Consider the following 27,293-nt stretch of genomic DNA (forward strand, 5'->3'; position numbering starts at 1 on the left):
ATACACTTGGAGATCATTATAAAAAGACAAAAGAAGATGAAATTTCTATATATCCAGTTATTATCCATACATACAGAATATTACAGATGATGAAAGCTGAATGCTGATATAACTATATAAGCTAATTCAAGATCATGTTCAAAGTGAATCTCAACTGAAAGGAAATATCTACTTCTGGCCAATTCAAGATCACATCTTGCAACTAAAGTAATCCAAATTATTGGTTTCTGCTCAAGTTTTCTTCCTCTAGTAGTTTCAACTTCATATACCTGAATTCTGTAACCTAGAGTATGGTAATGAGAAAGCCAACATCAGGCACCGGTTTAGGTAAATTCAACATTTAACTATCAGTTACATTTGTACACACAGAATTGTGAGAGGGATATATGTTACTGCCAACTCTTCAACACTGACTGCATCTTTGGTGTAGTGTTGGAGAACATACACTGAATGAAGTGCATCTGTTCCTAGTTCGAGAACAGAAATAAGCTGTGTGTATCATCATAGTCACACACCAGAGTACAATTGTATTTGATAATTAGGGCAATGATGCAGACAGCAATACGATCTCGAACGTTACCAATACCATATAATCTGTTCATAATTTTAGGTGACCATTCATCTGTTCATATATGATTCCCCTCAATTATTTCCTGTTCATGAAGTGTGGTGGCAAGTCTGGTGAACTAAAAGTGAATGTGTTTTACACGTACATTTATGGGGGTGATCGGAACTACTCTCAACAGAGACATAAACATGCGTTTCTAGAGTTCAAGGACTTGAAACATAGATCATTCGGAGACTCAAGATTACCGTCCACCTCCGAGGCTTGTTCTCGTAGAGTTTTGAAATGAACAATAACAATCGGTTGAAAAAAAATATGAACACCTCTGCAACCATTTCTGTATTAAATTTTGACCAATGTATCGTCAGCATCATCAAACCTATTGTTTTCCTGTTATCAACAAGCAATTTCAATCATCTCCATCAAACCTATCGTTTTCCTTTAAATTTTTGTCAATACAAAACCTTTTAAAGCCTTTGTTTTCATGTACCTAAACCTTTTAAAGCCTCTGTTTTCATATACCGTTGTAACCATGTAATGCAAATGCAAATTCACGACATTCCCATTTCTTACTGTGACAACAGAAAATGTACTCATTCATAATGCTGTAAATCTATGTGTTCCGGTCATTCACTAAAAAGACTTGGCAAATGATTCTTACAAGTTACAAACAATTTTGTTAGTCATTTGAAAATCTGCAATCTTATGCCAACCAACCCATATGATGGGTACATAAAAAGGTACAAATGAGAGGTGAGATATACATCAGACTATTTCGGAAGTTTCCTATTGCTTTTTATGCAGTCTTGAGTTAGGGGAGTTACAACGCAAGGGTGAGAGAGGTTGTCTTGCTAATTCTTGGTCACTGAAATCGATCTTCCCCTGAATCGGGCTGCTGCTCATCACCTTAGAGCTAGATTTTCGCTTGTTTGACTGCAAAAGGGGAGAATGCATAAAATTAGATCCTACTACAATTTCATGGACATGAAATGCCAAGGAAAGTATAAGAGCATAATAAAACATGCAATCAAAGCTATTCTTCTCCCTTTCTGTCACCTTCGTTGATCCATCAGTATGCTTTCCATCAGAACCAGAATTCTTTCTTTCCTTGCGGTACTGCTTTAGTAATCTTTTGTTAGCTTCATCTAACACTTTGTTTTCTTCGAAAAGCAATTTGACCTGCATTCATCATAATATATATGGGATATCATTAGTTCATTACACTATATCAGGTTTGACATGGAAGTGGAAGAATCAATATTAGAAAACGTTCTGCTCTTCTCACCTCCTCTTCAGCAGAAAGAAGATTGATCCTTAGATGTTCTTTATCCTTCTCAAGTGTTTCATTATTCTTCTGAAGTGTTTTCAACTCAGCAACTAGCGATAAAACTTTTTGACATGACGGCCTCAAGCTGCCATGTAAACGAAAAGAAATTTTAAGCATTCTTTGACTTCAGAAAATAGAAATTGACACCCATATATCAGCAGCAGATGAAAGTAGACTGGGCAATTCAAAATGTCGGCAGTAAAACAATAATCTGCCACAAAAACGACTCAAAAAGGAACAATGCACAGTGGTAAACAAACTCACCCATTCCACATATTTAGCAACCTTTGACTTGACTCATTTCAGCTATTGGCCTAAAAAAATGCACATGCCGGTCGATGTTGCTAAAACAGACTCCACTAGTTTCTCTTCAACAGGTGAGCCTTCAGCAGATGAATCAACGTTCAACATAGAAATATTCATCAGCCTTCGTAAAATCACAGTAAAAGAGACTCTGACTCATAATACCTATTTTTCTATATCATCATCAACAGGAAATACAAAATCTGCCAAAGAAGTGATTCTTACTGATATTTAAGCCTGTTTTGCAATTACAAAATCCAATCTTATTTGATTGATAAAGTGATAATAAGTTCTACATGACCTTTGTAACACAATACCTAAATAGGTTAACCAGATTTGCAGGTATATTATGTCACGTAAATTGTAGCTAACAATCAACTGCCCATATGCAGACATTGCTAACTGTCACTAATACGTTCAGTGGGATAACAATTGATATTCTTCATATACATTCCGCATGATCTCTCATTAATCATTATACAACCAATGAGTGGCATACGATGGACTCAGTGACTTACATTCTAAACCAATCTGCAATTAGATTCAAATTTTTCCAAAAAAAACAACAACAAAGCATGCATTAAGACAATCAAATTAACTTCTGACTTCATGTTTTAAAAAATCGGAAAATAAAATTCATGAGAAACGAGGTCAAGTTTTCCATAAATGCTAAAATTTTGTTAAGAGTGAGATAGAATTATAGAATGATACATCTTTCTAGAATCCTGGTCCCAAATATACACAGTTGCAGCACTGAATCTGAAATGGAAGGGACTAAAGCTTAAAGTTAGGTTAAACTGCCAATCTTATACACACAGTTATATTAGAATCCTGGTCCCAAATATATACAGTAGCAGCACTGAATCTGAAATGGAAGGGACTAAAGCCTAAAGTTAGGTTAAAGTGCCAATCTTATACACACAGTTATATTAAGCTTCCCAAATTCCACATCTAGCAGCACTCTACTGAGATGGAAGGGGGTAAAGCTCAAGTTTGAGTGATAACGCAAGTTGTCAAACTCTGAATCCTATACACAGTGTTCAGCAGATACCCCTAACTGGCTTCACATTTACTCTCTTGAAAGATTGACAACAGGTTAAGTTTTTACAAAGGATTGAGATAAAGAGGGTACCATTAGGCATATCTCTTCAAAACCAATTACCAATAAGGCAATAACTGATTACTACCCCTTAGAGCAAAAATATGCACATTGAACTTTTGCAATAGCAACAAAGGAACATGAGAACTTCTGATTCATGGCTAGACACGTCCTACATTGAAGAAAACTAATATTTTGGTACGACTTGATGGCTTCAGTTGATTGGGCTCATACTTTGCCTTAAACACTATTATTCCCATCAAGATCAAACCAAGTTTACATACAATGTATTGTAATAAGTAATCTAAATGCTTGAAAGAAATTGGCCAAGAAAACAAGAAAATAGAGCACCGGGTGTGTTTTTAGTGGAGTTACAATCTGAATATCAGACAAGTTCAGCAAAAGCAGCAATCAAACAATTTCTCCTGTCTTCCAATGGAACATGAGTTGCCGCACATAAAAGATTATGAAGCACAACTATCAAAACTATTTAGATTGTTCTAATTCAACAAATGAATTTCGTAACAGCATGCCACAGGAATCATTTCAACAAGCACAAAGGAAAAACAACAGAACTTCAGTTCTCGAATAAGCTTGCACAATTAATGACTCTCACATCTAATTACCAAAGAATAGAATCAAATCAAACAAGTCCAATTTCATTCAATCCATGAAAAACTAATAACTACACAAATAAAAGATAGTCAGAAAGAATTACCGAAAGCCTCTCGTATTCATTCTTGTAAAACTTCAATTCTTCCCTCAATTCTCCCAGTTCATCCTCCAACTCTTCGGCCCGAAACTCAGCCTCCTTGGCCCTCTGGTCTGCCTCGTTTCCGAAATCCATCAAAGCCTCTCGGTCATGATCATAGAGCGAGCACTCCTTCTCCAACTTGCATGTTACACTGAGTCACCAGATGCGCACACTCTGCCGCTAGTCTCTGATTCTCCTCCACAAACTTCCTCAAAGACTGAGCAAGCCTCGGGGATTTGGGGTTTGGGGTGTGGAATCGAAAGGTCGGGTAAGTTTGGGAGTGGGAAAAAGTTTTTTTTTTTTTTTTTTGAAACGGGGTTTGAAACCCAACTTTTCGCTCTTTTTCACACACACTGTTTTGCTCTCAGGGCTTTTAAGGGAAAAGGAGAAATTGATTTTGGAGCGGGCTGCGTATTTCGAATTTGAAACTCTAGCCGTTATACAGGTACCCCATGGGAGGAGGAGGGAAAAAACAACAGTGGTTGTTTTGCCTAAAAATCTAAAATACTATTGCGAAATAATATCAAAAATAACTTATAATTGTGCTTTTAATTTTGGCTGACTTGGGTTGTAACTGTCGTAATTGTCAACTCCACACAGCTTGGTCTGGGTCAGTGAATAATGTACAGCTCTCGACCTGTGATCTCTTTGCTCTCGATAATGAACCGACCGTGATCTCCAGCTTTCGGCAACGTTCGGGCATCGAGCTAGTAGAGTCTGAACCACCTTGACAGCTCAAATCTAACTATGAACTCTGGTTGCCTAACCAAGCTTCCACATCAGCAAAATTACGAAGAATAGAAAATTAAGTTTTGGTGTTTTATTTTCTGCATATTTCGGCTACTCTAATGATCGATGATGAAAAATGAGATATGAGCTCTACAATTTGTATAATTGAATTTCAATTTTGGTTAAAGTTTTGGGCTTTTGGTCACTATACGGGCTCACTGTGCACATTAATCATTTCAAACCTTAATTAATTCATATGTTTAGAACCTTGGATACAAAATAATTAATAGACACTCGGTTGGTATAATTCACAGAAGTTTTGGAATTGGATAAGTTATGAAACTGAGAGAAGAATAGTTTATTATCGACACCATCACAACGCCGAATTTGTATTGAGAAATTTGTGGAGATGAAATTCAAAATTAGATGACAATTTGATAGTAGGGATTGTCCATCATCTTCAACTAAGGTATCGATGTGAAACTTGATATAATTACATTCTTATTACCTTTGTAACTTAATGGGATGCTTTTTTAGCCTTAACTGATCTGAAATAACCATGTAAAGAATTACTCTCCGGTATGTCAAGGATGGCTATATATGTGTCATAAGATGTAACGTTCATCTATACTATTATTAAGAGATGAGGGTTTGTTAGCCAAAATCAAAAATTTTGACACAAATGTCTCTGAAATATTAAAAAACTTTGAGAATTAATTAAATCATAAGAACAATTATAGCATTTATAAAAACCAAAAACTAGAACAAAAAATCATAAGCCCTAAGAGTCTCTCTATCTAGCCGTGCATAGCCGCTTTCTCCACACGCTTCAAGCTACGCATGTCCGGCGGCGGCCAACGCCAGTACCGGCCTCTCCCGCGCTAATATTGTGGTGTTGCCGGACGGGTGGTGGTCCTCATTGCTCTTAGGATCCTGGACTAAAGGGAGAGTGACACTGATCAGCCGTCGTCTAGCTCTTTCCAATCCTCGTTGACAATGTTGGTGTTTGCGACACAAGTTCCAGGAAAGGCGACGTTGGGATCTGAGTGTTAGCGGGGTTTGTTGACCCAAATTTGAATGGGTTAGGGCCTGGTACCGTGGCCTGTTGCTTGGACCGTGAAGGCGTTGGAAGGTGGCAGTCCTGGAATTGTATTGACAGGTCGTGGCTAGTGCTCGGGCGTCCATGTTGTAGGGGATGATGTTGGGGTTGCCGAGCTGGTCTTCTTGGGCTCTAACCTTGGTCGAGGCTTCTCCATTGGGTCATAGTTTGGGCTGCATTTTTAGTTTTGTCATTTTTATTACAATAATTCATACTTTGTTAGGGAGCTATGCTTCTAGGTTTTTTTAGTGAACGTCATTGAATCTCGTTTACTTTACCTATTTACTATGTAGTATTTCATAGTCTATAGACTAGACTCCCTTTTATAAGTGAGTATGAAACTATCAAATGATTAAACCTAATCTATGCATCACTATGGTGCTGCCACAAACCCTTTATCCACCCCATGTCGGTAGAGAGAAGATATATAATGGCCTTTTCTGAATATATCCACATAATATTCATTCAAAAAAATAAAAAAAAAACCCATAACCCATAACCCATTTTTCTCTCCTACCATATATTAACCGACTAGAGTCACTAGACTGAATTCCACCAATATGTATTTTATCTACCAAAATCATTCTACTGATCGACAAAAAAAGAAGTAATTCTACTACTGGGCAAAGAATGACCGGTTCAAGTTAGCCGGTCACTATCTCAGATTGATTCCAAATAGATTGCATTTTGCAGTTCTCTTTATGAGTCTCCCTGCATCCTACTAATTATGCTAATGCTGCAAGAAAACAAAACATATGAACTAAACCTAACAGAGTTACAGTACATAAATACATATAGGTAGCTTGAAGTGGTGAAATTATGAGGATCTTCATCACCACTGAGGACACATTAAGCTTGCTCTTGCAATCTTACATTTGAAAACCCCGACAAAGTCAATGAAACAACACATTCAATCATCTGTCAAAAAATCCATGAAAAGAAATGCATCAATGATCATCACGGAAGATAATCACACCTTTATTCTGCTTTAGGAGCAGCGCAACTGAGAGATATAATACAAACTAACAAATATTACAGAATTTAATTGTATTAACTACGTTGCAAGTTGACTATAATATGGTAACACATATTCCCTTACATATCGATAAAGGTGAAACTGCATTAAGATCACAGGGAGAACCAAAATCAAGAAGAAAAAATGAAGAAAGCGAAAATGGAAACTCTCTTCAGGATCACGAAACAAAAACTATTTTTTGCTTGTTAAGACATATACTCCTACTACCAACTACATTTGGAGAAATTAAAATTAAATTTTATCTTTTCCAAATGGCCTATACCATCTTACATATATGAACTATCTCAGCTCTAGCAAGATAGCTCATCAAAGCATCAAATCACACCCTCAAAACCCTAAGTTTAGAAAACCTTCCAAGAACAAACTGGTCATGCATGTTCCAAAACAATAAGTGAAGCCCGAAGCAGAAACTATACAAATATATAAAGTTTAAAGGCATAAGAGCAGAGTGACAACGGTGAGTTAATAACCAGCACTTGGATGCATAAAAGAGGAAGTAAAAAAGTTGAAATATAAGTTCGCAAAATTGGCCCTTCACCTCTCTCTCTCTCTCTCTCTCTCTCTCTCTCTCTCTCTCTCTCTCTCTCTCTCTCTCTCTCTCTCTCTCTCTCTCTCTCTCTCTCTCTCTCTCTCTCTCTCTCTCTCCCACATGGCGTCAATGACACCGTTAACCGTTAACCTATGCAATTATTCATTTTTCAGAGGGTACTCTTGCTCTCTCCCCCTCCCCCTGGTTCAGATAACCCCATTAACTCTGAATCAACACTTAAACACTAAGCCCAGTCTCCAACTTTAGATCTAAGACCCATTCTCTTAAAAAAAAAAAAAAAAAGTTTTATTCATCACTGAAGTTCCAATTACCAAAAGCACTTTTAGAGTCACCGTCTCTGATGTTGAAATATAACAGAGCATCACAGCAAGTAAAAAAGTTGAAATATAACTTCGCAACAAATTTAACCTTCCCTGTCACCATAGACATAATTTTTTCTTGCCTCAGAACATCAAGAACTCGAGTAGCTAACAGTAGCAAATCAGATTTGATGATTAGTGAACCTATACAACCATTGTTTTATGGAGATTAAAATGCCCATACTTCAATGCAAAAACTAAAATATTGATTCAGAATTGACATGCTCTGTTTAATACTGATTCAATATACTGCAATGCAGAATATGAAATCCTAATTCAGAATCACAAGTCCTGTTTCAGTTCCAAGAACATCAAAAGTACACAAATAAGAAATGAAGAATTTAGTAATTCACTCCAATTATTCATTCAGTTTCTCTCTGTATTGATATAGCCTCAAACAGCTTTGCAAAATCGTTGATATTACTCTAGACTGATGCTCCTCTATTTGGTTTACAGCATTTTGAAATACTACATAAATTGCCTTCAGTCAGCCTTTGGTACAAAGCAGAGTCTATCTGGAGTTTTGACCACTTGAAGTGACAAAATGAAACTCTAGAAAATGATTTCCTGGCATTCTAATGCTGTATAAAAACAGTAGAAGGATCATAACTAAGGAAAATAAAACGCAAACAAAAAAGTTAATTGCAACCCCTTCAATATAACAAACAGATGTACATATTTCCAATACTCTAAGAGAAATGGGAACACCAATCCCATGCTGACCAACATAAATAATAGTACCTTTTATGCCTTCTAAGTTTCAACTAACAATTGTAAATAGATCTATTAAAGAGCTCAGTGTCTCATCTGTAAGAACCATACATAAACCAATACCTCAAATTAATCCATCTGCTTGACTGTTTAGATACTGATAAGAAAGAATTCCGATGAAGCAACTGGCCACGCAAAGCCAATCAAGCATTAAGCATGCATGGCATAAGAGAAGGGTACAAGGAACTCAACCGGTTCACAACCTTTTGACTTCCAAATGCATGGTTTAAGAGCAGGAGAAAATAAACAAACAGTTTTCAAATGCAGAACCAGAGTCAAAATGAGGAGTAAGTGACTAACCATCTATCATTAAAATACAAAGAGCAAACATTCCTTTCATTTCAGCTTTGTGAGGCCTTCTGATGGGTTTCGAGTATCTTGACCTGCTTTTTCTCTTGTTCTAGATAATAACTACTAATCCAAAGTAGACTCTCTTCATACTCAATCATACAAATCTGATTCCCCTTAAGCATATACTGCCCAAGCTTCTCATCTTCTTTATGGTCAATCCTTATCAACTCAAACCCCTCGGCAGTCCAATTCGCGGCAACTGTGCTACTTTCCACAACCAAGAATTCTGTGGAACACGAGTTTAACTCAGGTGGATGGGAGAGCTTTAAGCTAAAGAGCATAGTCCACGAGTCACTCACGTCATATTCTTTCATGACCCAGAAATCAATAGAGTCACAAGCACCGTCCAGATAACGCGACGCACACAGGCACCCTCCACAAACCCCAAGATAGCTGAAACTCTTACCATCACGGTCGAAATTAGGCAGTCGCATTCTCCGGAACTCCTGCACTGCCAAGTCAAAAGAAACAATTTCATCCTCGTCGATGGAGTAGTTTAGCCAATGAAGTGCATCATTCGAAAGAGTCCCCTGAAGATCGAGTTCAATATCGGAGCCGCCAGGGGGTTCAATCCTCTGCCAAAGATGAGTTGTCAATGAGAACACCTGGACCTGTAACCCCCCTTCACGAAAGCTATAGGAGGCTACCAAAACTTTGTAGTCATCAGTAGCGGACAAATAGCCCACACCATAATATGCTAGCACATTTTTATTCAAGGAAAAACCTGGGTCAGGTAATTGCTTCAAGAATCCAATGGATGGGTTCCAGATATAAAACAATGCCTCATCAACAGCTACAAATACAAGACCATTGCAGGAGCCTAGTAACTTGAAATAACTTGACATACCAGACCATTGTGGCTGGAAAGGGAAACTGAACTTTCTAACGGAGGAAGGCTCTCCAAACGACGGCGTATGATCCAAGTGTAGGGATTCGAGTTGAAAGGCGTCGGTGGAGACGAGGAGTCTGCGGCTGAGGGTTTTCTGCTGACGAGCTGCTTTCAATTGGGATTGGGCGAATTTGGGATCGGACAATATAATGGAATGCAGGCGTTTCGAAACGGAGGTGAATCGGATTAAGGACTTGACGGGCAACCAAGTAAGGATGTTAACTATAATATCTTCGGGTAGATCTTCTGCTACCGCCATTGCACGGTGACAAGGAAAACGAAGAGGGCTAAAGCACTGAGCGGAAGAGAGTGAGAAACAAACATGGAAACGACGTCGTCCCTTTTATACAACTTGTTCAGGGTAAAATGATCCTTTCACTTCCCTTTATCCTTTTTATTTTCTCTTTTTGTAATATTATTGAAAATAATGATCCTCAATTCCGACTGACTGAGGAAGCTATTGACAAGTAAAACTTTTTGTTTTTGAAACACTATGAAGAGGCCATGGGCAGTTGGGCACTATATATAAGTAATTAGCAACTCATCTCTACTACAAAAGGAAGCAAAAATTTAGTAAATGTGTCAAATTCAAAGGATTATTATGGTAATCTACAAAAACACAAAAACGAAGTGAGTGAGAATAAAACTTTCATGTTCTCCTCATTTCAACAATAACATTTGCATCGCATAGATATGAGGCTAGTATAATTTATATTAACCGAATAGCTTAGCTCTTTGTCTTCTAGATATATTGACAAAAAGAAAATATATTTCTACTACTACGGTTCAAGTTAGCCGGTCACTAGTACGATCTCAGACGATTCCAAATAGATTGCATTTACATGCAGTTCAATTTGTGAGTCTCCTTGCATACTACTAATTATGCTAATGCTGCAAGAAGACAAAACATATGAAGTAAACTTAACAGAGTTACTAAACATAAATACATATAGGTAGCTTGAAGTCGTGAAATACTGAGAATCCTCATCATCACTAAGGACACATTAACCTTGCTCTTGCAATCCTGAAAACCCCAATTCACTAATCACAGTGTTGAGGGTGCAATATAAGTTTCTCAAAGAATCAAATTCTGGTTCAAAATATTTAGCTGATGAATTATTTTGCCCATGTTTCTTTCGAACACATCTTAAGGGAATCAAATTTTGTGGCCGATGCTTGCCACTCTCTAAATTCAGTCATTTGGGAAGACTTTCATTCAGGGGCGTAACTAGGATTCGACAATGGGGTGGGCTAAATTTTTTGGGCGAAGTCCAAATTTTTTTTTTTGATGTCTCTATAGCCAAACCTGCATAATATCAATGAATCTCATCAACCCATTCCCAATTATCAACAATTCAACATCAACCCATTCCCAATTATCGACATCAATCCATTACCCATTCCCAATTCCGAGGAGCTGAGGATTAGGAACTGAGGTCTGAGGTCTGAGGCAGAGGAACTGAGGTCTGAGGATTCAAGAAGAGGAGCTGTCGGCGTCAAGATTCAAGAAGAGGAGAGAAGAGGAGCTGTTGGCGACTCGGCGTCAAGATTCAAGAAGAGGAGAGAGCTGTCGGCTACTCAGGGTAAGGAACTAAATGGGCTACTCGAATATAATTTTTTTTTTTTAAGTGGGCTGCAATACCTATACTTGGGGCTTTTTCTCCTTGATTCTCCCTTGAGCTATAGCCCAACCAGCCCTATGACTGGTTACGCCCCTGCTTTCATTCTCCATGTGAATGCCCTTCTTTTTAATCAAGTCAGTTCACAAACAAGGATTGGCTGTTACATTAGCTAATCATGTGATTATCCTTAACATAGCAAAATTATGGAGTAAACCTAACGATAGTTTAGTTGAATGTTAGAACTGACATTCCTTTGCTTCAGCTAACAGATTAAAAAAATATGAAACAAGCAATTAGAACTTGAATGCATAGAGCAACCATTGATTTCAGGTTGGTCGCTCGCATCGTGTTGTGGATGGAGTACTCTCTTCATATCGAAATATTGAATCATGTCAATATTGTCAAACACAGTGGATTAACATAATAAAATGGATCAAACACATTGATCAGTCATAAAGCTTACTAGAGAGGCAAGTCAAGAGAGTTCCAGATTTTTTTTTTTTTTAACAAACCTAAACCACGTTAAATATATAAACGACACATAATACAATAATGTACAATCTTCTTCGCACAGTATAAAAAGTCAATCAAACAATTAAGATTAATATAACATTGGCACAGCTTATCATTATCGAAACTTACAACGAAAAATGAATATGTGCGAAGATGACAGATTCGTGAAAGTAGCTTTTGATGTTGGCACTACTAAAAACAATTGCATTTGCTTCGGAAATTTGCGACGGCATTGATTTCCGTAGCAATTGAGACTCTATTGCTACGGAAAATGTTCCGTCGCAATTAAGTCTTATCATTTGCGACGGAAAATCTTTGCCGTAGTAACTTTGTAATCAATTGCTACGCCTTTTCCTCTTGCCGTCGCATAACTTATTTCTATTTCCCCGCTAACATCTCGATCTGTAGCCTTAATTAACCCAAGCTCTCTCTGTCTCTCTTCTCGCCCAAGCGCTTTCTCTCTCTCTCTCTCTCTCTTCTCGCCCAAGCTCACCCAAGCTCTCTCTCTCTCTCTTCAGAACTTGGGTTTCTGTCTTCGTCCAAACTCAGGTCCAAGGGCCTGAGGATCCACGACAACCCTGCTCTCGAGCATGCCTCCAAGGCCTCCAATTTCCTCTACCCGGTCTTCTTCATCGATCAACACTGCATGAATCCCGACCCGAACGCACCCTCGGCCGGGTCCTCCAAGGCCGGCCTGAACCGAATCTGGCGCTTATTAGAGTCAAGGGTTGGGAACTTCTAGCCCGTGTGTTAATCTGTGAAATTTTGCTCCCGCCTTCGTTTGGTTTCTGATTCAGTTGTTTTTTCTTATATCGCTTTTGCAGGAAGAATTTGCGGATCTTAGAGCCAAGGGTTGCGAGCTTCTGGGTATGGTTTTCTCAATTTGATTGATGTTTTTGTTGTTTCTCCTTTTTCCACTCATATTCATACGAAGGTTTCTGATTTCTTGGACAAAGTTAGAGATTTATGGTTAGTTTTTTCTCTATTTGTGGTTTTTTTTTTTTCCTCTTTTTATGGTTAGTTAGCTATCAGTCACTATCTTTTACTTTTTTTTCAGTCAAATTACAGATCCAATCCATTGTCAATCCCTTATTTCAATTGATTTCAACTGAGTACCTCTTTAACTCGAAGAACTCATGTTTTGAATGACAAAGAAGAGCTTCAATTTGGTTTATCAATTGAAATTTTCTATAATGATATTGTTTGCTTTCGAAACCAATGATTTATATTCATGAAAAAGATCTTCAATTTCTTGCTCAACTACATCATGTTTTCGAACCCACTGTTTCCTGCTTTCATACTTTGAACTTCTTTCTTGCTCAAGTACATCATTATCATATTCATGTGTTCTGCTATTCCCCTATCAATTTGATCATCAAATAATTCTGATATTTACATCTGTTGACACTGTATAGCAAATTAATGCTATTATCAAGAATTTCTACTCACATAATGCAACTAATTTCATTTTCAAAATTACTTTGTGCAGCATCAGCTTTGTTTCACAACTGGAAATCACTGAGCAAGAGGAAAAAAATCAAACAATAGCTTCATCTGTTCACTGTCAAAGATAAATGAAGCTACAGGTAAAGGCTTTTATTCATGAATTTATAACATTTCTATTTGTTTGTACTCTACAACATATTAATCGTATCAATAGTGTTAATCAATGATAGTTTGAGGTTTAGGCAATAGATTTCATATCTGTCTGTCTCTCTCACCTTTTACTACGAACTGCATTAAGCTTCAACACCAAAACCATCAATTAAGAATCTGCAACAAAGAAAATAGTGATGTCTAACCCCAGGAAGGCATTTGGATGGGCTGCAAGAGATTCATCTGGTGTTCTCTCTCCCTTCAGTTTCTCCAGAAGGTAGATTATTGCCAACTAGTACAACACTTCTCAGTTCTTCCTCTTCAGATTAATTAAACCATATATAGTACATGTTTAATTGTTTTATAGTACGTTCTAAAGTTCAAGATCTAAATCATTTGGATAGTTTTTTTTTTCTGTTTGTACACCATAACTGTTTTAGCTGCACTGGGATTTAGATTTTTGATACTTATCTTTAAGTGTCTATGGCTCTATGGCATCAAGCTTTCTAGGATAAGGTCTAGAAAACACCCTTCCATAACATCCTCTTTCATTAGCTCGTTGAACTTTAGCACTTTTAGGTTGTTGGCCATCCGTTTTACCGTGGTAGATTATAACTGCAAACTTCTGTGTTTTGGATAAAAACCTGTATGTTCTACTCTGTAATTGCCTGTGCTTATGGCTAGGGGGTAAATCAAACAAGTTTATCTTTAGTTATAGTTTGAATGTCATGAACATGACACATAATGCAGACAATCTTAATTTCTGTAATTGTTTTCCTGTCTATGACATGCAAACTATATAGGTAATATATGACTAAAGCTTTGACAATCATAAGTATTATGATTGTGGTCTCCATTTTTTTTTTTGTTTTTATGGTGATGTGTGTAAAAAAAAAAAAAAAAGGCTAGCTTGGCTTAAAATCGTATAGCATATTGTTAAGGTCACTCTATAACTATCGTTGTTGTTTGATCGGTGGGTTTCACAAATTCAATGCTAAGTCAGGAATTGTTTTCTGTTGTTAACAGTTAAAAGGGTCTCTTAGAGTCCGGTTATAGGATGACATCTTCTGTTAACAATAGTAATTGACAATGTATGTGCAGAGCTTGCATGGAAAGGCAGCTTCATAATAAATATATTTTGTGCACAAACAGTAAAGGGTAGAAGAAACTGTTTCATATATTTTTCCCTTCTTAAAGGTAAAGTTGGTCTATATGAATGTATGAAATTTTGAATGAAATGTCGCTAGATTGAACTTCAAATTCTCTCATAAATGACAGGATAAAGTGTTGTCAACCGTTGATACCTTTATTTTCTATATATAATCTAATATTACCCTATTAAACCTTCTGTCTATCTGTACGCAGGTAACGAGTGTTGGAATCAATACTGAATGGGGATTGTTGATGGCAAGTATATCTCTGAGGATACCTATAAAGAAACTCTTCTACAGGTTCTTGCATTTTTTCTAGAATGTTGTTCTTTAATTTTGGAAAATCACTTACAGCTGATTGCTATCTATTTGTGGTCTGAAAGTTATCTATACGGCTAGAGCTCTACTCTAGTAATATTCATATTGTTATCTCTCTGCTGCGTACAAGTGATTATGATGGATGTAGGTAGGCTTTTACTATTCGTCACAATTGCTTGCATCTGTTATTCTATGGTAAATTAAATATAAAGCCTAAGGTCTATGATTTTAGTGCAAACAAGGTTGACATGGAAACTAAAACCGAAAGCGAAGAAGGCATGGTTCCAACTTCCTATATTAACATTAGGTTTCTTGTGTTTTTTTGTGCTGTGCTTAATCATGTTTTCTGTAATGGTTTGCAAGCTCATTTTCTTCACTGTTGCTTGAAGTAAATGATCTCTTACCATTCCTGTAAGAGTCTGATAGATTGTTCTTTGTTATGCAGATTTGTGTTCTTTCCAATTTCTGACTTGAAACTGTTGAGGATGCTAGCTAATGAAGGTCCTGCAGAGTTGTGTTCCTTGCAATCTCTGACCTGAAATTGTTGAGGAAGCTAGCAAATGAAGGCGTTACAGTGTTGGGGTTGCCTTGACTAGTCTTTGTTTTTTTTTTTTTTTTTGGATTTGTGATTTTTGGTTGGTGTAAGAATGATAGATATTGTATTTTGATATTTGTCAATTTATAATATTTGTGGAACATGGTACTTGCTTTGGTGTGCAATTTTTTTTTTTTTTTGGGTGTGCAATTCACCCTTTTTTTTTTTTTTTTTTTTAAAACGAAATATCTATTTGCGACGGCAAATTACCCGTCGCAAATAGTTTAGCCATTGCGACGGCAACAGTTTTCCGTCGCAAATACTTTTTGCAACGGCATTTTACCGTCGCAAATGGATTTTGTGACGCCACCTATTGCAACGCCAACATTTCCGTCGCAAAAGGCTCAATTTTCCGTCGCGAAAAGTTTTTTCCGTCGCAAAAGCCCAATTTGCCGTCGCAAAATAGGCGTCGCAAAAGCAATTTTTTTTAGTAGTGTGGTGAGAGTAGCTTTTGGCTTTTGGTGGTACCTTTTAGTGTTGGTGAGTAGATTTTGTTGTTAGTAAGAGTGGCTTTTAGTGTTGGTATGAGTAGTTTTTGATATTGGTCAGAGTGGCTTTTGGCGTTGATGAGAATAGATTTTGTTGTTGGTGACAGTAGCTATTGTTTGTGGTGACGGTAGCTATCATTTCTGGTGAGAGTAGCTTTCTGGTGTTGGTGATAGTAGTTTTTGTTGTTGGTGAGAGTTGTTTTTTATGCTGGTGACAATAGCTTTTGTGACCTCACCAGAGGTAGCCGGAAATCTCACCAGAGTAGCTTTTGTTGCTAGTGACAGTAGATTTTGTACTTGCAGGAGATGGAGGTCGCTAGAGACCTCGCCAAATGGGGGAGAGAGAATGATTGTTGACTTTTTACTCTACATTTACATAAATATGTTAATTTTTATATCCAAAATTTAACACAATTTTTAATCCATGACCTTATGAGGAAAAAAAAAATATTCGTACCCCTATGGCTAATAAAACATTTATAAAAAAAAAGCCCTTTATGTAATTGGCTCTTCTGAGTTTTGGTTGACCCTCTTGCAATCCTAAATGAGGTATTAAAACTAAATTAAGTGATCGAGTAGAAAAGTTGGTTATGACATGACATGACTCGTGTGATCTAACAATAATTTTTTTACGCACTAACATACGTTATTCATAAAAGTGAGACCTAAAATTTTTTTTCGACTCTGAACACCAAACAAACCAATCATCACAATCCTTTTTACCATTATGCCGGTGAAAGTAGAAAATGAATGAGCAAAAACAAATAAGAAAAACGCATTACTTCCCTTGACAAACTTTTAAGGGAAAATTTTGCAAACAGTACACCAAGTAAATATCACTAATAATTATCATACATAAAGTTTCAAACCCAACATTTTGGTACACGGACTTTTGAGCCCGACCCACTATGTAGACACGACGTCAATGACGCCGTTAACTTTTATGTCATTATTCATTTGTCAAAGGGTAATTTAGTACTCTCACAGTCTGATTCATTTTTTCGGTAAAAAAAAAAAAGAGAAAGAAAAAAAGAAAAACGGATCTCCTCTGCAACTCCAGCTGAAATCAGGCAGGGTTTCTCAAAAATCGATATTCATTTCTATATTACTCCGATCGATCATATCAGAGCCCTAACCACTCCGATCCGATCAGCTTCTCTGTAACTCCGATCGATTTCGCTATGGGTACTGTGAACCACGAACTCGATCGTCTCAGTTTCTTTTCTCTGATCGTGAATTTTTGTATTCTTTTTGTTCATCTTTGAAGGTTTTGATTGATCGCAGCGGCAGAGAATCCGTTCAAGAGTATATTGAAATCGCTTAAGAAGCCGGACGGCGGCGAGTTCGGAAAGTACTACAGCTTGCCGGCTCTCAATGATCCTAGAGTCAGTAAATTTGTAGCTCTGATTTTTTTTTTTTTTTTACTGTGGTTTGCGTTTGGTTACCAAGAATGAAACAGTAGGAAATGAAATGAATCTGTATGATTTGTGGTGTTTTGATATGCGAAGTTGTTTTGGATCGATGATTGTGTTTTTGAATATTCTAGTTGATTTTGATTCATTTGAGTAATGGAATACTGGAAATGGATGTATTGATTGCTTTGTGATTCTCTTGTGAGCGGTGCATTGTTTTTTTTAATGTTTCGAGTTTCAAGTGTGAATTTTTGTGATGGTGTATTGAATGTAGTTGTATTGATATTTGTGATGCAGATAAGCTACCGTACTCCATTAGTTTGATCGGATCGGAGTGGTTAGGGCTCTGATATCAGGTAATTTAGTTTGATCACTTTGATGATATGATCCCGAGGTTAAGAGCTCACATGGCTGGGTTTGGATCTCTGCTTGTTTTGCTTTTTCTCTGTGACGAATCGGTCGCAAATGGCAGCCAGTTGTTGCTTCTTGGTGGATTGAGTGTTGACGCCGCTGTTGTTGCTACTTGTGGTTGTGGTGGTGGTGTTGTTTCAGCCGCCCATGAAATACTGATCGGATACAGCTGTGAGAGAGAGAGAGATAGGTGGCCAGAGTAATAGAGAGATGGGTGGCCAGAGTAATAGAGAGATAGAGAGTTGGGTGGCCAGAGTAGGAGAGCGATAGAGACCAATTTACCCCTAAAAGTATGCCAGCTGGCAGAGATCTTGTTGTGTTTTTGGCTCATTGATACAATCTGAAAATTAGGATGCAGAATTCAAATCCAAGTCTAGAAAGGAAAGAGGTTTGCGCGCAGCTTTTCTATAAGTTCTAGGAAAGTTAGTCTTTCAAGTTCTATTAGGATTTGTATTAAAAGCTTAGTCTATTAGGGTTAGGAATCCTAATCCCATGTTGTATCATCAGCCTCTATGCCCTATAAATAGGAGCTGCAGTCAGTTTTCTGGAAAAGAAGACAGAGAGTGCAGAAAACTGAGAGTCAAGGTGATAGAGAGATAAGAACTAGTCAGGAAGGTTTGAGGGATCTGCAATAAGTACTTGTAAACACCTAAATTCTTCATAGTGCTAGTGAATCTCTCAAAAGAGATCACGAAGTGGACGTAGGCTAAAGTTTTAGCTGAACCACTCTAAAATCTGTGGTTTTGTTTCTGTTTTCAGTTCATCTATTTCTGATTTTGCTTTAGTAAAACACAACGATCCTAAAGGGGGCTTACACAATAAGTGGTATCAGAGCTTAGGCTCAAGGTGTTTTGCGATGGTGAACAACAAAGTCATTGTCGAAGCAGGGGATGTGAAACCGTCCATTAAGCCCTTTAATGGCAAGGACAACTTCACGCTTTGGCAAAGGAAGATGAAGAACGCTCTGGTTCAGCAAGAGGTTGATGAAGCAATTGGAGATAAGCCTGCAACAATGACTGAAGCAGATTATACGAAGAAAAATAAGAAAGCAAAGAGCTCCATTGAGCTGCATCTTGCTGATAATGTCCTGCTTCATATTGGTGAGAATATGACTGCAAAGGAAGCATGGGAGAAGCTTGAAAGCGTCTACAGGGGTAAAACTATCAGCAGCAAGCTACTCTTGAAGGAACAGCTCTTTGGCCTCAAGATGGAGGAAGGAGATGATCTTAATGATCACATATGCAATTTTCAGAATTGCATATCAAACTTGGAGAAGGTTGGAGCAAAGATGGATGACAAAGACACGGCTGTCATGTTACTACATTCGCTTCCACCTTCATTCAAGCACTTCAAAACCACCATGATATTCAAAGATACTATCACACTTTCTAAAGTGTGTGAGAACCTGGAATCATATGTCAAAATGGACAAAGAAGAAGAAAGTTCTCAAGCACGAGGACTTCATGTCATAGGCAAGGAGAGAGGAAGGTCCAGGAATAGAGGTGGTGGATTTGAAGAAAAAGGCAGGTCTAAATCCAAGGGGAAAGGCAAAGAAAAGAAGAATGGTTGCTTCGAATGTGGTTCACTCGACCACTGGAAAAGGAATTGCAAACAATGGAAGGAGAAAAAGGCGCAGATGTTAGGAGAAAGCTCCAAGTCAGCCAATGTCGTTACTGGAAATTATAGTGACGATGGAGAGCTTCTCGCAGTAACAACCAGCTCCGGCGCGCTTAAATATTGGACCTTGGATACAGCCTGCACATTTCATATGTGTGCACACAGAGATTGGTACGACACATATGAAGAGAGGAACACCGGGGAAGTGTTGATGGGAGATGATTCACCTTGTAGAATCATGGGAATCGGAACAGTAAAGATCAAGATGCATGATGGAATTGTCAGAACGCTGGGAAACGTCAGACATGTCCCAAAATTGAGCAGAAATCTCATTTCATTGAGCACTTTGGATAGGGCTGGATTTTGGTATAAATCTGAAAAAGGACAGCTCAAGGTAGGAAAGGGACAAATGGTCTACATGAGGGGTGTGATGCAACCAGATAATATGTATAAACTTACGGGTTCTACGGTGGTAGGTGGAGCAGCAGTTTGTACGGAGGAAGACAAGACTGAGCTTTGGCATAAACGGCTAGGGCACATGAGTCAGAGAGGGTTGCAAGAATTACACAAAAGGGATCAGTTGGAAGGTGTAATGAGCTGCAAACTTGATTTTTGCAAGTATTGCACACTCGGAAAGCAGACCAAGGTAACGTTCAATATGGGCAGCAGTGAGAACAAATCCAAAGGAGTATTAGACTATATTCACACAGATGTTTGGGGGCCAGCACCAACAAAATCAAAGGGTGGAGCCAGATATTTTGTCTCTTTCATAGATGATTTTTCAAGGAAGGTTTGGGTATACTTTATGAAAACTAAAGACCAGGTTTTCACTAAGTTCAAGGAGTGGAAAGCTGAAGTTGAAAACCAAACAGGCAGAAAAATCAAGTGTTTGAGAAGCGACAATGGAGGTGAATATAGAGACAATCAATTCTTACAGCTGTGCAAGGATGCGGGCATCACAAGACACTTTACTGTTAAGAAGACTCCTCAACAAAATGGTGTTACAGAAAGGATGAACAGAACTCTCATGGAGAGAGAAAGAAGCATGAGACTTCATGCGGGGTTGCTTGAAACTTTTTGGGCAGAAGCGGTTAATCATGCATGTTATTTGATTAATCGATCACCTTCTAGGGCTATTAACTTCAAGTGTGCAGAGGAGGTATGGTCTGGAAAGCCAGTTGATTATTCCAACTTGAGAGTGTTTGGTTGCAGTGCTTATGCACATATTCCCAGCGATGAAAGAACCAAACTGAAACCAAAGTCCCATGAGTGCTTGTTCATCGGCTTTGAGAAAGGGGTGAAAGGTTATAAGTTGTGGGATATAGTCAACGACAAAAGGGTGATCAGCAGGGATGTAATCTTTGATGAGAAGACTATGCCATTGAATGAGGAGGTTAATAGCAAGAAGGAGAAGATGGCTGTTGTTGAAGAAGAAGCAATCAAGATTTCATTAGCTAAACCATCAGATGAAGATTCTCAAGCTCAGGTGGAGCAAATTGAGCAAGTAGGGAATGATCAAGGGGCTATTGAAGAAACAGAGCAGCAACAACAGTCACCAGTTAGTACTCATGTGGAGCAATCCCCACAGAGGGGTCGAAATTCCCCTATCCCACAAGCACCTGAGTCATTTAAAAGAAGCATAGCACTTGACAAACCTAAGAGGAATCCAAGAAAGATACAAAGGTTTGGGTTCGAACCGGAAGAAGATGTGAGTCATGCTCTGAGTATAAGTCAAGGAGATCCAACTACTTATCAAGATGCCATAGAAAGCGAAGAACGGGCAGGTTGGATTGGTGCTATGATAGAAGAGATGGAATCTTTGCATAAGAATTCCGTGTGGGAGTTGGTTCCTAAACCCAAAGAAAGAAAACTTGTTGGCTGCAAGTGGGTGTTTAGGAAGAAAGAAGGAATACATGATGCTGATGCCATAAAGTATAAAGCACGTTTGGTGGCAACAGGGTATTCGCAGAAAGAGGGAGTGGATTATGACGAGATTTTCTCTCCGGTCGTCAAACACACTTCAATACGGTTATTGTTGTCTATAACAGCTCAGTATGATATGGAGATTGAGCAGATGGATGTGAAAACTGCATTTCTTCATGGGGACCTCGAAGAAGACATTTATATGTCGCAGCCGGAGGGTTTTGTCGAAACAGGAAAAGAGGATCTGGTTTGTCGGTTAAAGAAGTCTCTATATGGACTTAAGCAATCACCGAGGCAGTGGTATAAGCGTTTCGACACATACATGCTGAAAATAGGCTACACAAGGTGTCTATATGACTGCTGCGTTTACTACCATGTATTCGAAGATGGGGAAATTATTCTACTACTTTTGTATGTAGATGACATGCTAATTGCATGCAAGGATATGTCGAAAATTCAAGAGCTTAAGAAGAAATTGGGAGCTGAATTCGACATGAAGGATCTAGGAGCGGCACAAAAGATCCTTGGAATTGAAATAAGGAGGGATAGAAAAGATGGTAAAATTTGGCTGTCACAAGAAAAGTACATTCTGAGGGTACTTGAACGCTTCAACATGGATGGAGCTAAGGTTGTTTCTATCCCATTAGCTGCACATTATCAGTTAAGTGCAAAGCAAAGGCCATCAAGTCAAAAAGAGATTGATGCGATGAAGGATGTTCCATATGCAAGTGCAGTAGGGTGTCTCATGTATGCGATGATTTGCACAAGACCAGATTTAGCTCAAGCATTGAGCGTTGTCTCTAAGTACATGTCAAATCCGGGTAAGCCCTACTGGGAAGCAGTGAAGTGGATTTTGAGGTATTTAAAAGGGACTAGGCAACTTGGAATCATGTTTGAGAGAAAACAAGAAGTAGCATGCGTGGCTGGTTTTGTTGACTCAGATTATGCAGGAGACTTAGATAAAAGGAGGTCCACAACAGGTTATGTTTTTACTTGTGGAGGAGGACCTGTGAGCTGGAAAGCAACCCTTCAAGCAGTCACAGCTCTATCTACTACTGAGGCAGAATATATGGCATTAACAGAAGCTTCAAAGGAAGCTATTTGGTTGAATGGGCTGGCAAGTGAATTTGGAATTCACCAAGAAGGCGTGGTAGTGAAGTGTGACAGTCAAAGTGCCATTCATTTGGCAAAGAATCAGGTGTTTCATGCAAGGACGAAACACATTGATGTTCGCTATCATAGGATCAGAGATTGGGTAGAATCTGGAAATATCATTGTGGAGAAGGTTCACACAAATGACAATGCTGCAGATTGTCTTACCAAGCCCGTTGCTGTAGAGAAGTTCAAGCATTGCTTGAACTTGCTCAGTGTCACAACATGTTGAGTTGTGGTGGAGCACCTCCTCACTTGAGGTGCGTTGAGGCAAGAAGAGTCTTGCCAAGGTGAGGGTTCTTGAAGGTTTGTTCGGGATTACTTCAAGAAGTTCAAGACATCCTGAAGGTTGCAGCAATCGTTTTGGTATCAACTCACCGAAGTGGAGATTGTTGTGTTTTTGGCTCATTGATACAATCTGAAAATTAGGATGCAGAATTCAAATCCAAGTCTAGAAAGGAAAGAGGTTTGCGCGCAGCTTTTCTATAAGTTCTAGGAAAGTTAGTCTTTCAAGTTCTATTAGGATTTGTATTAAAAGCTTAGTCTATTAGGGTTAGGAATCCTAATCCCATGTTGTATCATCAGCCTCTATGCCCTATAAATAGGAGCTGCAGTCAGTTTTCTGGAAAAGAAGACAGAGAGTGCAGAAAACTGAGAGTCAAGGTGATAGAGAGATAAGAACTAGTCAGGAAGGTTTGAGGGATCTGCAATAAGTACTTGTAAACACCTAAATTCTTCATAGTGCTAGTGAATCTCTCAAGAGAGATCACGAAGTGGACGTAGGCTAAAGTTTTGGCTGAACCACTCTAAAATCTGTGGTTTTGTTTCTGTTTTCAGTTCATCTATTTCTGATTTTGCTTTAGTAAAACACAACGATCCTAAAGGGGGCTTACACAATAGATCTCACGGCGTCATTGACGTCGTGTATGGAAAGTGGGTCGTGCTTCAAATTCTATGTACCAAAATGTTTGGTTTGGGACTTCATGTATAGAAATTAGGGAAAATGTCCATTTACCCAAAATTGAGCTTCATTAACCCCACTTACCCAAGCATCTTATAAGATTTCCCACTTACCCAACAAACTATATATTTTTTGTCCTAATACCCAATTAAGTATTTTTTTTTTTATATTATTTTGTATATATTATTGAGACAATTTTGCCCTCTCTCCCATTGTCACTTAAAGAGAAGTCAACGGAGACTTGACCGGAGTCCCGTCAATGCTCGCCGGACTCCGGTCACCGGTCGCCGGAATCCAGTTACAAGTCGCCGGAAGTTCTCAAAAAACTCGTTGGAGATCTCATAATTCACGGGAGAATATTATTGTTCCCCAATAATATTATTACTGCCCCCCAGTAGCCCCTAATAATATGATTATTGCCCCTAGTAATATGATTATTACCCCCCAGTAGAAACATTACTGCCCCCTAATAATATGATTATTGCCCCTCAGTAGAAACATTACTGCCCTCTAATAATATGATTATTGCCTCCAGTAATATGATTATTGCCCCCTGAAATAAGAATGAGAAAAATGGATTGGTCTAAGTCTGACATTTCCTATAAAAATCCACAAGCCCATTGAGCATTGACACATAAGAATGAGAAAAATGGATTGGTCTAAGTCCGACATTTCCCATAAAAATCCACAAGCCCATTGAGCATTGACACATCACACATTTTATTATCCCCCAAACCAAACCGTAAATAAACACTACCATCCAGGCTTGCCACCTCTATTGCATGCCTTTTGTTCATTTCCTCCTCACACGTGTTGCCATCCTCCTTCCTTCCTTTCTTTCTAGCTATCCCCAAAACAAGACTCAAGTTCCCAGAAAGGCAAAAACGCATGATAAATAGACAAAGACCCACATAATATTTCATAATTTCAACCCAAAAACCCAAAAGTGCCGACACCGATGAGAGAAACGCTTGCTTCATAGCAAGCCTTTTTTCTCCGTGTATTTCAATGGCCGTTCAAGCTGGCCACCTCAATCTCTTCCCTCTCACCAACTCATCTACAACAACAGGTGCTAATCTCTTCTTCTTCTTCTGTGACCTTGAGACTTCTACTGGGTTAGTTCTGATTTTTGGTTTTTCACAGCGAAATCATGAATCCGGTTAAGGATTGAGCCTTGATGCCAGACTGATTTGTGCCTCGACGACTGCACGACAAAAGATTGAGAGCCGCTTGATGTCGGACCGATTTGAGTGTCGACGACGGCGCGATTCCGGTGGCCTCGGATTGGGCCTCGACGACGGCGCTGAGGGGGTGGGAGAGAGAGAGAGAGAGAGAGAGAGAGAGTATGGGTGACTGGGTCTGGGAGGAGAGAGAGTCTGAGAGGAGAGAACGATGAGTTTTAGTTTAATTGATACGGCAAAACTGTCATTAAATATTAAATTGGGTAAATGAGAGTAAAAAACTCTTAGTGGAGTAAGTGGAAATATATTGGCTCAAATTTGGGCATTGGGTCAATATCCCTAGAAATTATTAGTGACCTTTACTTGGTGTACTGTTTGCAAAATTTTCCCAACTTTCAATCATAAAAAAAAGTGTAGCAGTGAAGACGATCAAACTAATTTATAAACATTATTTAGACTGAAAATTGAAGAGAAAGTGAAGAAAAAGCTAGCTCAAGAAATGCATTCAGACTATGTAGTTTAATTATTTCTTCAAACTTTTAAAATAAAATACAAAGATTGATTACAGTGATGGTATTATATATATTGTACCAATCAACACTTTATTCACCAGATTACTATTACCACTCTCTACATGCGTTTTGCATGCAATGTGGCCAACGTTTATTTAAACAACGGTAATTATATTAGTCTTCATAGGGTGATCCTTGTCCATCAGCTCCTCCGGTTCGGTTGTTACTCCTGGGCTTAAATACCACAGTACCCATGTGACTAAAAGGAAATCAAATATTCAAATACCACAGAATGCCTTGAGCTTACACTCATGTCCTTCACCTTCTTTGTAACCCTGTGCTTGAATATACTCAACCTGATTCAACGGCTTATACTTTAAGGGGTGATCCTTGTCCACCAGCTCCTCCGGTACGGTTGTTACTCCTCTTTTGAGTGAGAAGAGCCCGAACGAGTATCTTATCTGATTTGAGTGAATCAGGTTGACCCTGTGTTTACAAGCTCTTATTCTGTCATTGCTCCAAACCTAGCCATGTCGTAAATAAACTTCTTTAAATGTGTATACGACGAGTATAGGCTAATATTGCTATTAAATAAAATAAAATAAAACGGTTACCTGAAATACATCACTTGCTATGAATATGAAGGATGAAGGTAGAGGATGAGGATCGAAACCTATCCACTCGCCATCCTTAATTTGTATAAATCTCGAGGCCATTGATCTGGTTTTGATGGAGTATGGAGGTGAAGTTCTTATCTGTATGACTCACTATACCCACATTACTTCCAGATTTTTCAGGCTCCGTGTATTTTGAAAATTGAAAGCAGTAAAAACTGGATTCAATGTGGTCATCATGGTGCTTCTCTACACCATAGTTTTCGAATACCATTCTCGTCACAGCTTGATCTAGTTCTTTCATCACTTTTGCGTACAAATGGACACCATCACTGCATGGCAAAGAGAAGAATATGTTAATATAAATCAAAGTGCATCCAATAATGCATGTTTGAATACTACTACAAAATTAAGCTCAAAGGATTGCGAGTTGGGATAAGAAAAGAAGCTTTTATGAGGTTCTTGGATCCTGATTTTCTACTGTAAAAATCAACTGGTATTTCCTGCCTGCTTTGAAAAATCAATATAAAAATAGAAGAGAATGAAAGAAATTTGGATCCTTATTTTCTACTGTAAAAATCAACTGGTATTTCATGCCTGCTTTGACAAATCAATATAAAATAGAAGAGAATGAAAGAAATTATGAACTGGAAATTATTCAAAATTTTATGTACCAAAATTGATCATTTCCAGTAGGCCAAAAAAGATGTGAAAAGTTGTGAATTTCTTCGGGGTTTGTAGGATCATAAATCCCCAAGCGTTCAAGGACAGAATTCGACTTGAAATGGCCACAGAAAGGCCGTTTTTCGTACTTGTTTTGATCTTTGATGCCGTCTGGGGATTCAAACAACTCGTTCACGGCACCAAAGACGGTGTTGTGAAGTTCCAAGGTAACTTTGTTGGACAGTATCGCTGTAAAACAGCCAAACTGATCCTCGAGTGCATTGCAAACTTGATTGCGTGCCGAGAGCCATGAACTTGTCCCTGGCTTCAAGCACTCGGGATCTGAGAAATCTACCACTGGAATCTGGGTCATCCTTTTCTATTGATCACTATTCTTACTAGCTGAGAGGTGAATGCTCTAAATATCTATGTAAGCGTACTATATATAGAAAATCGAAAACAGCTAGGGTAGGATAGCTGTTAGCGCACAGTTGACATTTTGTTTATGCATGTGGTTAAGTTCTAGTTTCCCGGAGAATCCAAGTTTCTTAACATGGATATGGAATGAAGACCTCCCTGGACTTGGATATATATTTTCCACTTGTGGATATACAAATAGTTTTAATTTCTTGTAAAAGAAAAGTCAATAACTTAAGAAACAATTCACAAACCCTCTATCAGAAAATAGTCAAAAGAAGCATTTTCTCCCAAACACTAGCAGGCTGGAGAGCA

At 38.3% G+C, this 27,293-nt stretch overlaps 2 protein-coding genes, 1 long non-coding RNA gene and 1 pseudogene across 4 annotated transcripts; 1 reads left to right on the forward strand and 3 right to left on the reverse strand.

Annotated features, from left to right (window-relative positions):
- Nucleotides 1–1,135: 1,135 nt before the first annotated feature.
- Nucleotides 1,136–2,226, reverse strand: LOC133716484 (uncharacterized). Its single transcript, XM_062143408.1, has 4 exons — nucleotides 2,157–2,226; nucleotides 1,851–1,977; nucleotides 1,622–1,744; nucleotides 1,136–1,498 (listed from the first exon to the last, which is right to left on the reverse strand). The coding sequence occupies exons 1-4, from the start codon at nucleotides 2,165–2,167 to the stop codon at nucleotides 1,352–1,354; spliced, it is 408 nt and encodes a 135-aa protein (XP_061999392.1). The 5' UTR covers nucleotides 2,168–2,226; the 3' UTR covers nucleotides 1,136–1,351.
- A 4,289-nt stretch (nucleotides 2,227–6,515) lies between these two features.
- On the reverse strand, nucleotides 6,516–10,180 carry LOC133721848 (F-box protein CPR1-like). Its single transcript, XM_062148592.1, has 2 exons — nucleotides 8,893–10,180; nucleotides 6,516–6,794 (listed from the first exon to the last, which is right to left on the reverse strand). Exon 1 carries the CDS (start codon nucleotides 10,089–10,091, stop codon nucleotides 8,934–8,936), a length of 1,158 nt encoding a protein of 385 aa, XP_062004576.1. The 5' UTR covers nucleotides 10,092–10,180; the 3' UTR covers nucleotides 6,516–6,794; nucleotides 8,893–8,933.
- Nucleotides 10,181–12,019: 1,839 nt separating this feature from the next.
- LOC133721868 (uncharacterized) lies at nucleotides 12,020–15,455 on the forward strand. 2 transcript variants are annotated; one of them, XR_009852371.1, is made up of 6 exons: nucleotides 12,020–12,694; nucleotides 12,792–12,834; nucleotides 13,457–13,553; nucleotides 13,712–13,840; nucleotides 14,665–14,760; nucleotides 14,929–15,455. It is a non-coding gene; the product is annotated as an uncharacterized LOC133721868 (long non-coding RNA). The 2 variants fall into 2 exon arrangements; XR_009852370.1 differs by lacking the exons at nucleotides 13,712–13,840; nucleotides 14,665–14,760; nucleotides 14,929–15,455 and having other exon boundaries at nucleotides 12,065–12,694; nucleotides 13,457–13,695.
- Nucleotides 15,456–25,311: 9,856 nt separating this feature from the next.
- LOC133727436 (probable inactive 2-oxoglutarate-dependent dioxygenase AOP2) lies at nucleotides 25,312–27,002 on the reverse strand (annotated as a pseudogene).
- Nucleotides 27,003–27,293: the final 291 nt, after the last annotated feature.

This window comes from Rosa rugosa, chromosome 1 (genome assembly GCF_958449725.1).
Source record: "Rosa rugosa chromosome 1, drRosRugo1.1, whole genome shotgun sequence".
Classification (NCBI taxonomy): Eukaryota; Viridiplantae; Streptophyta; class Magnoliopsida; order Rosales; family Rosaceae; genus Rosa; species Rosa rugosa.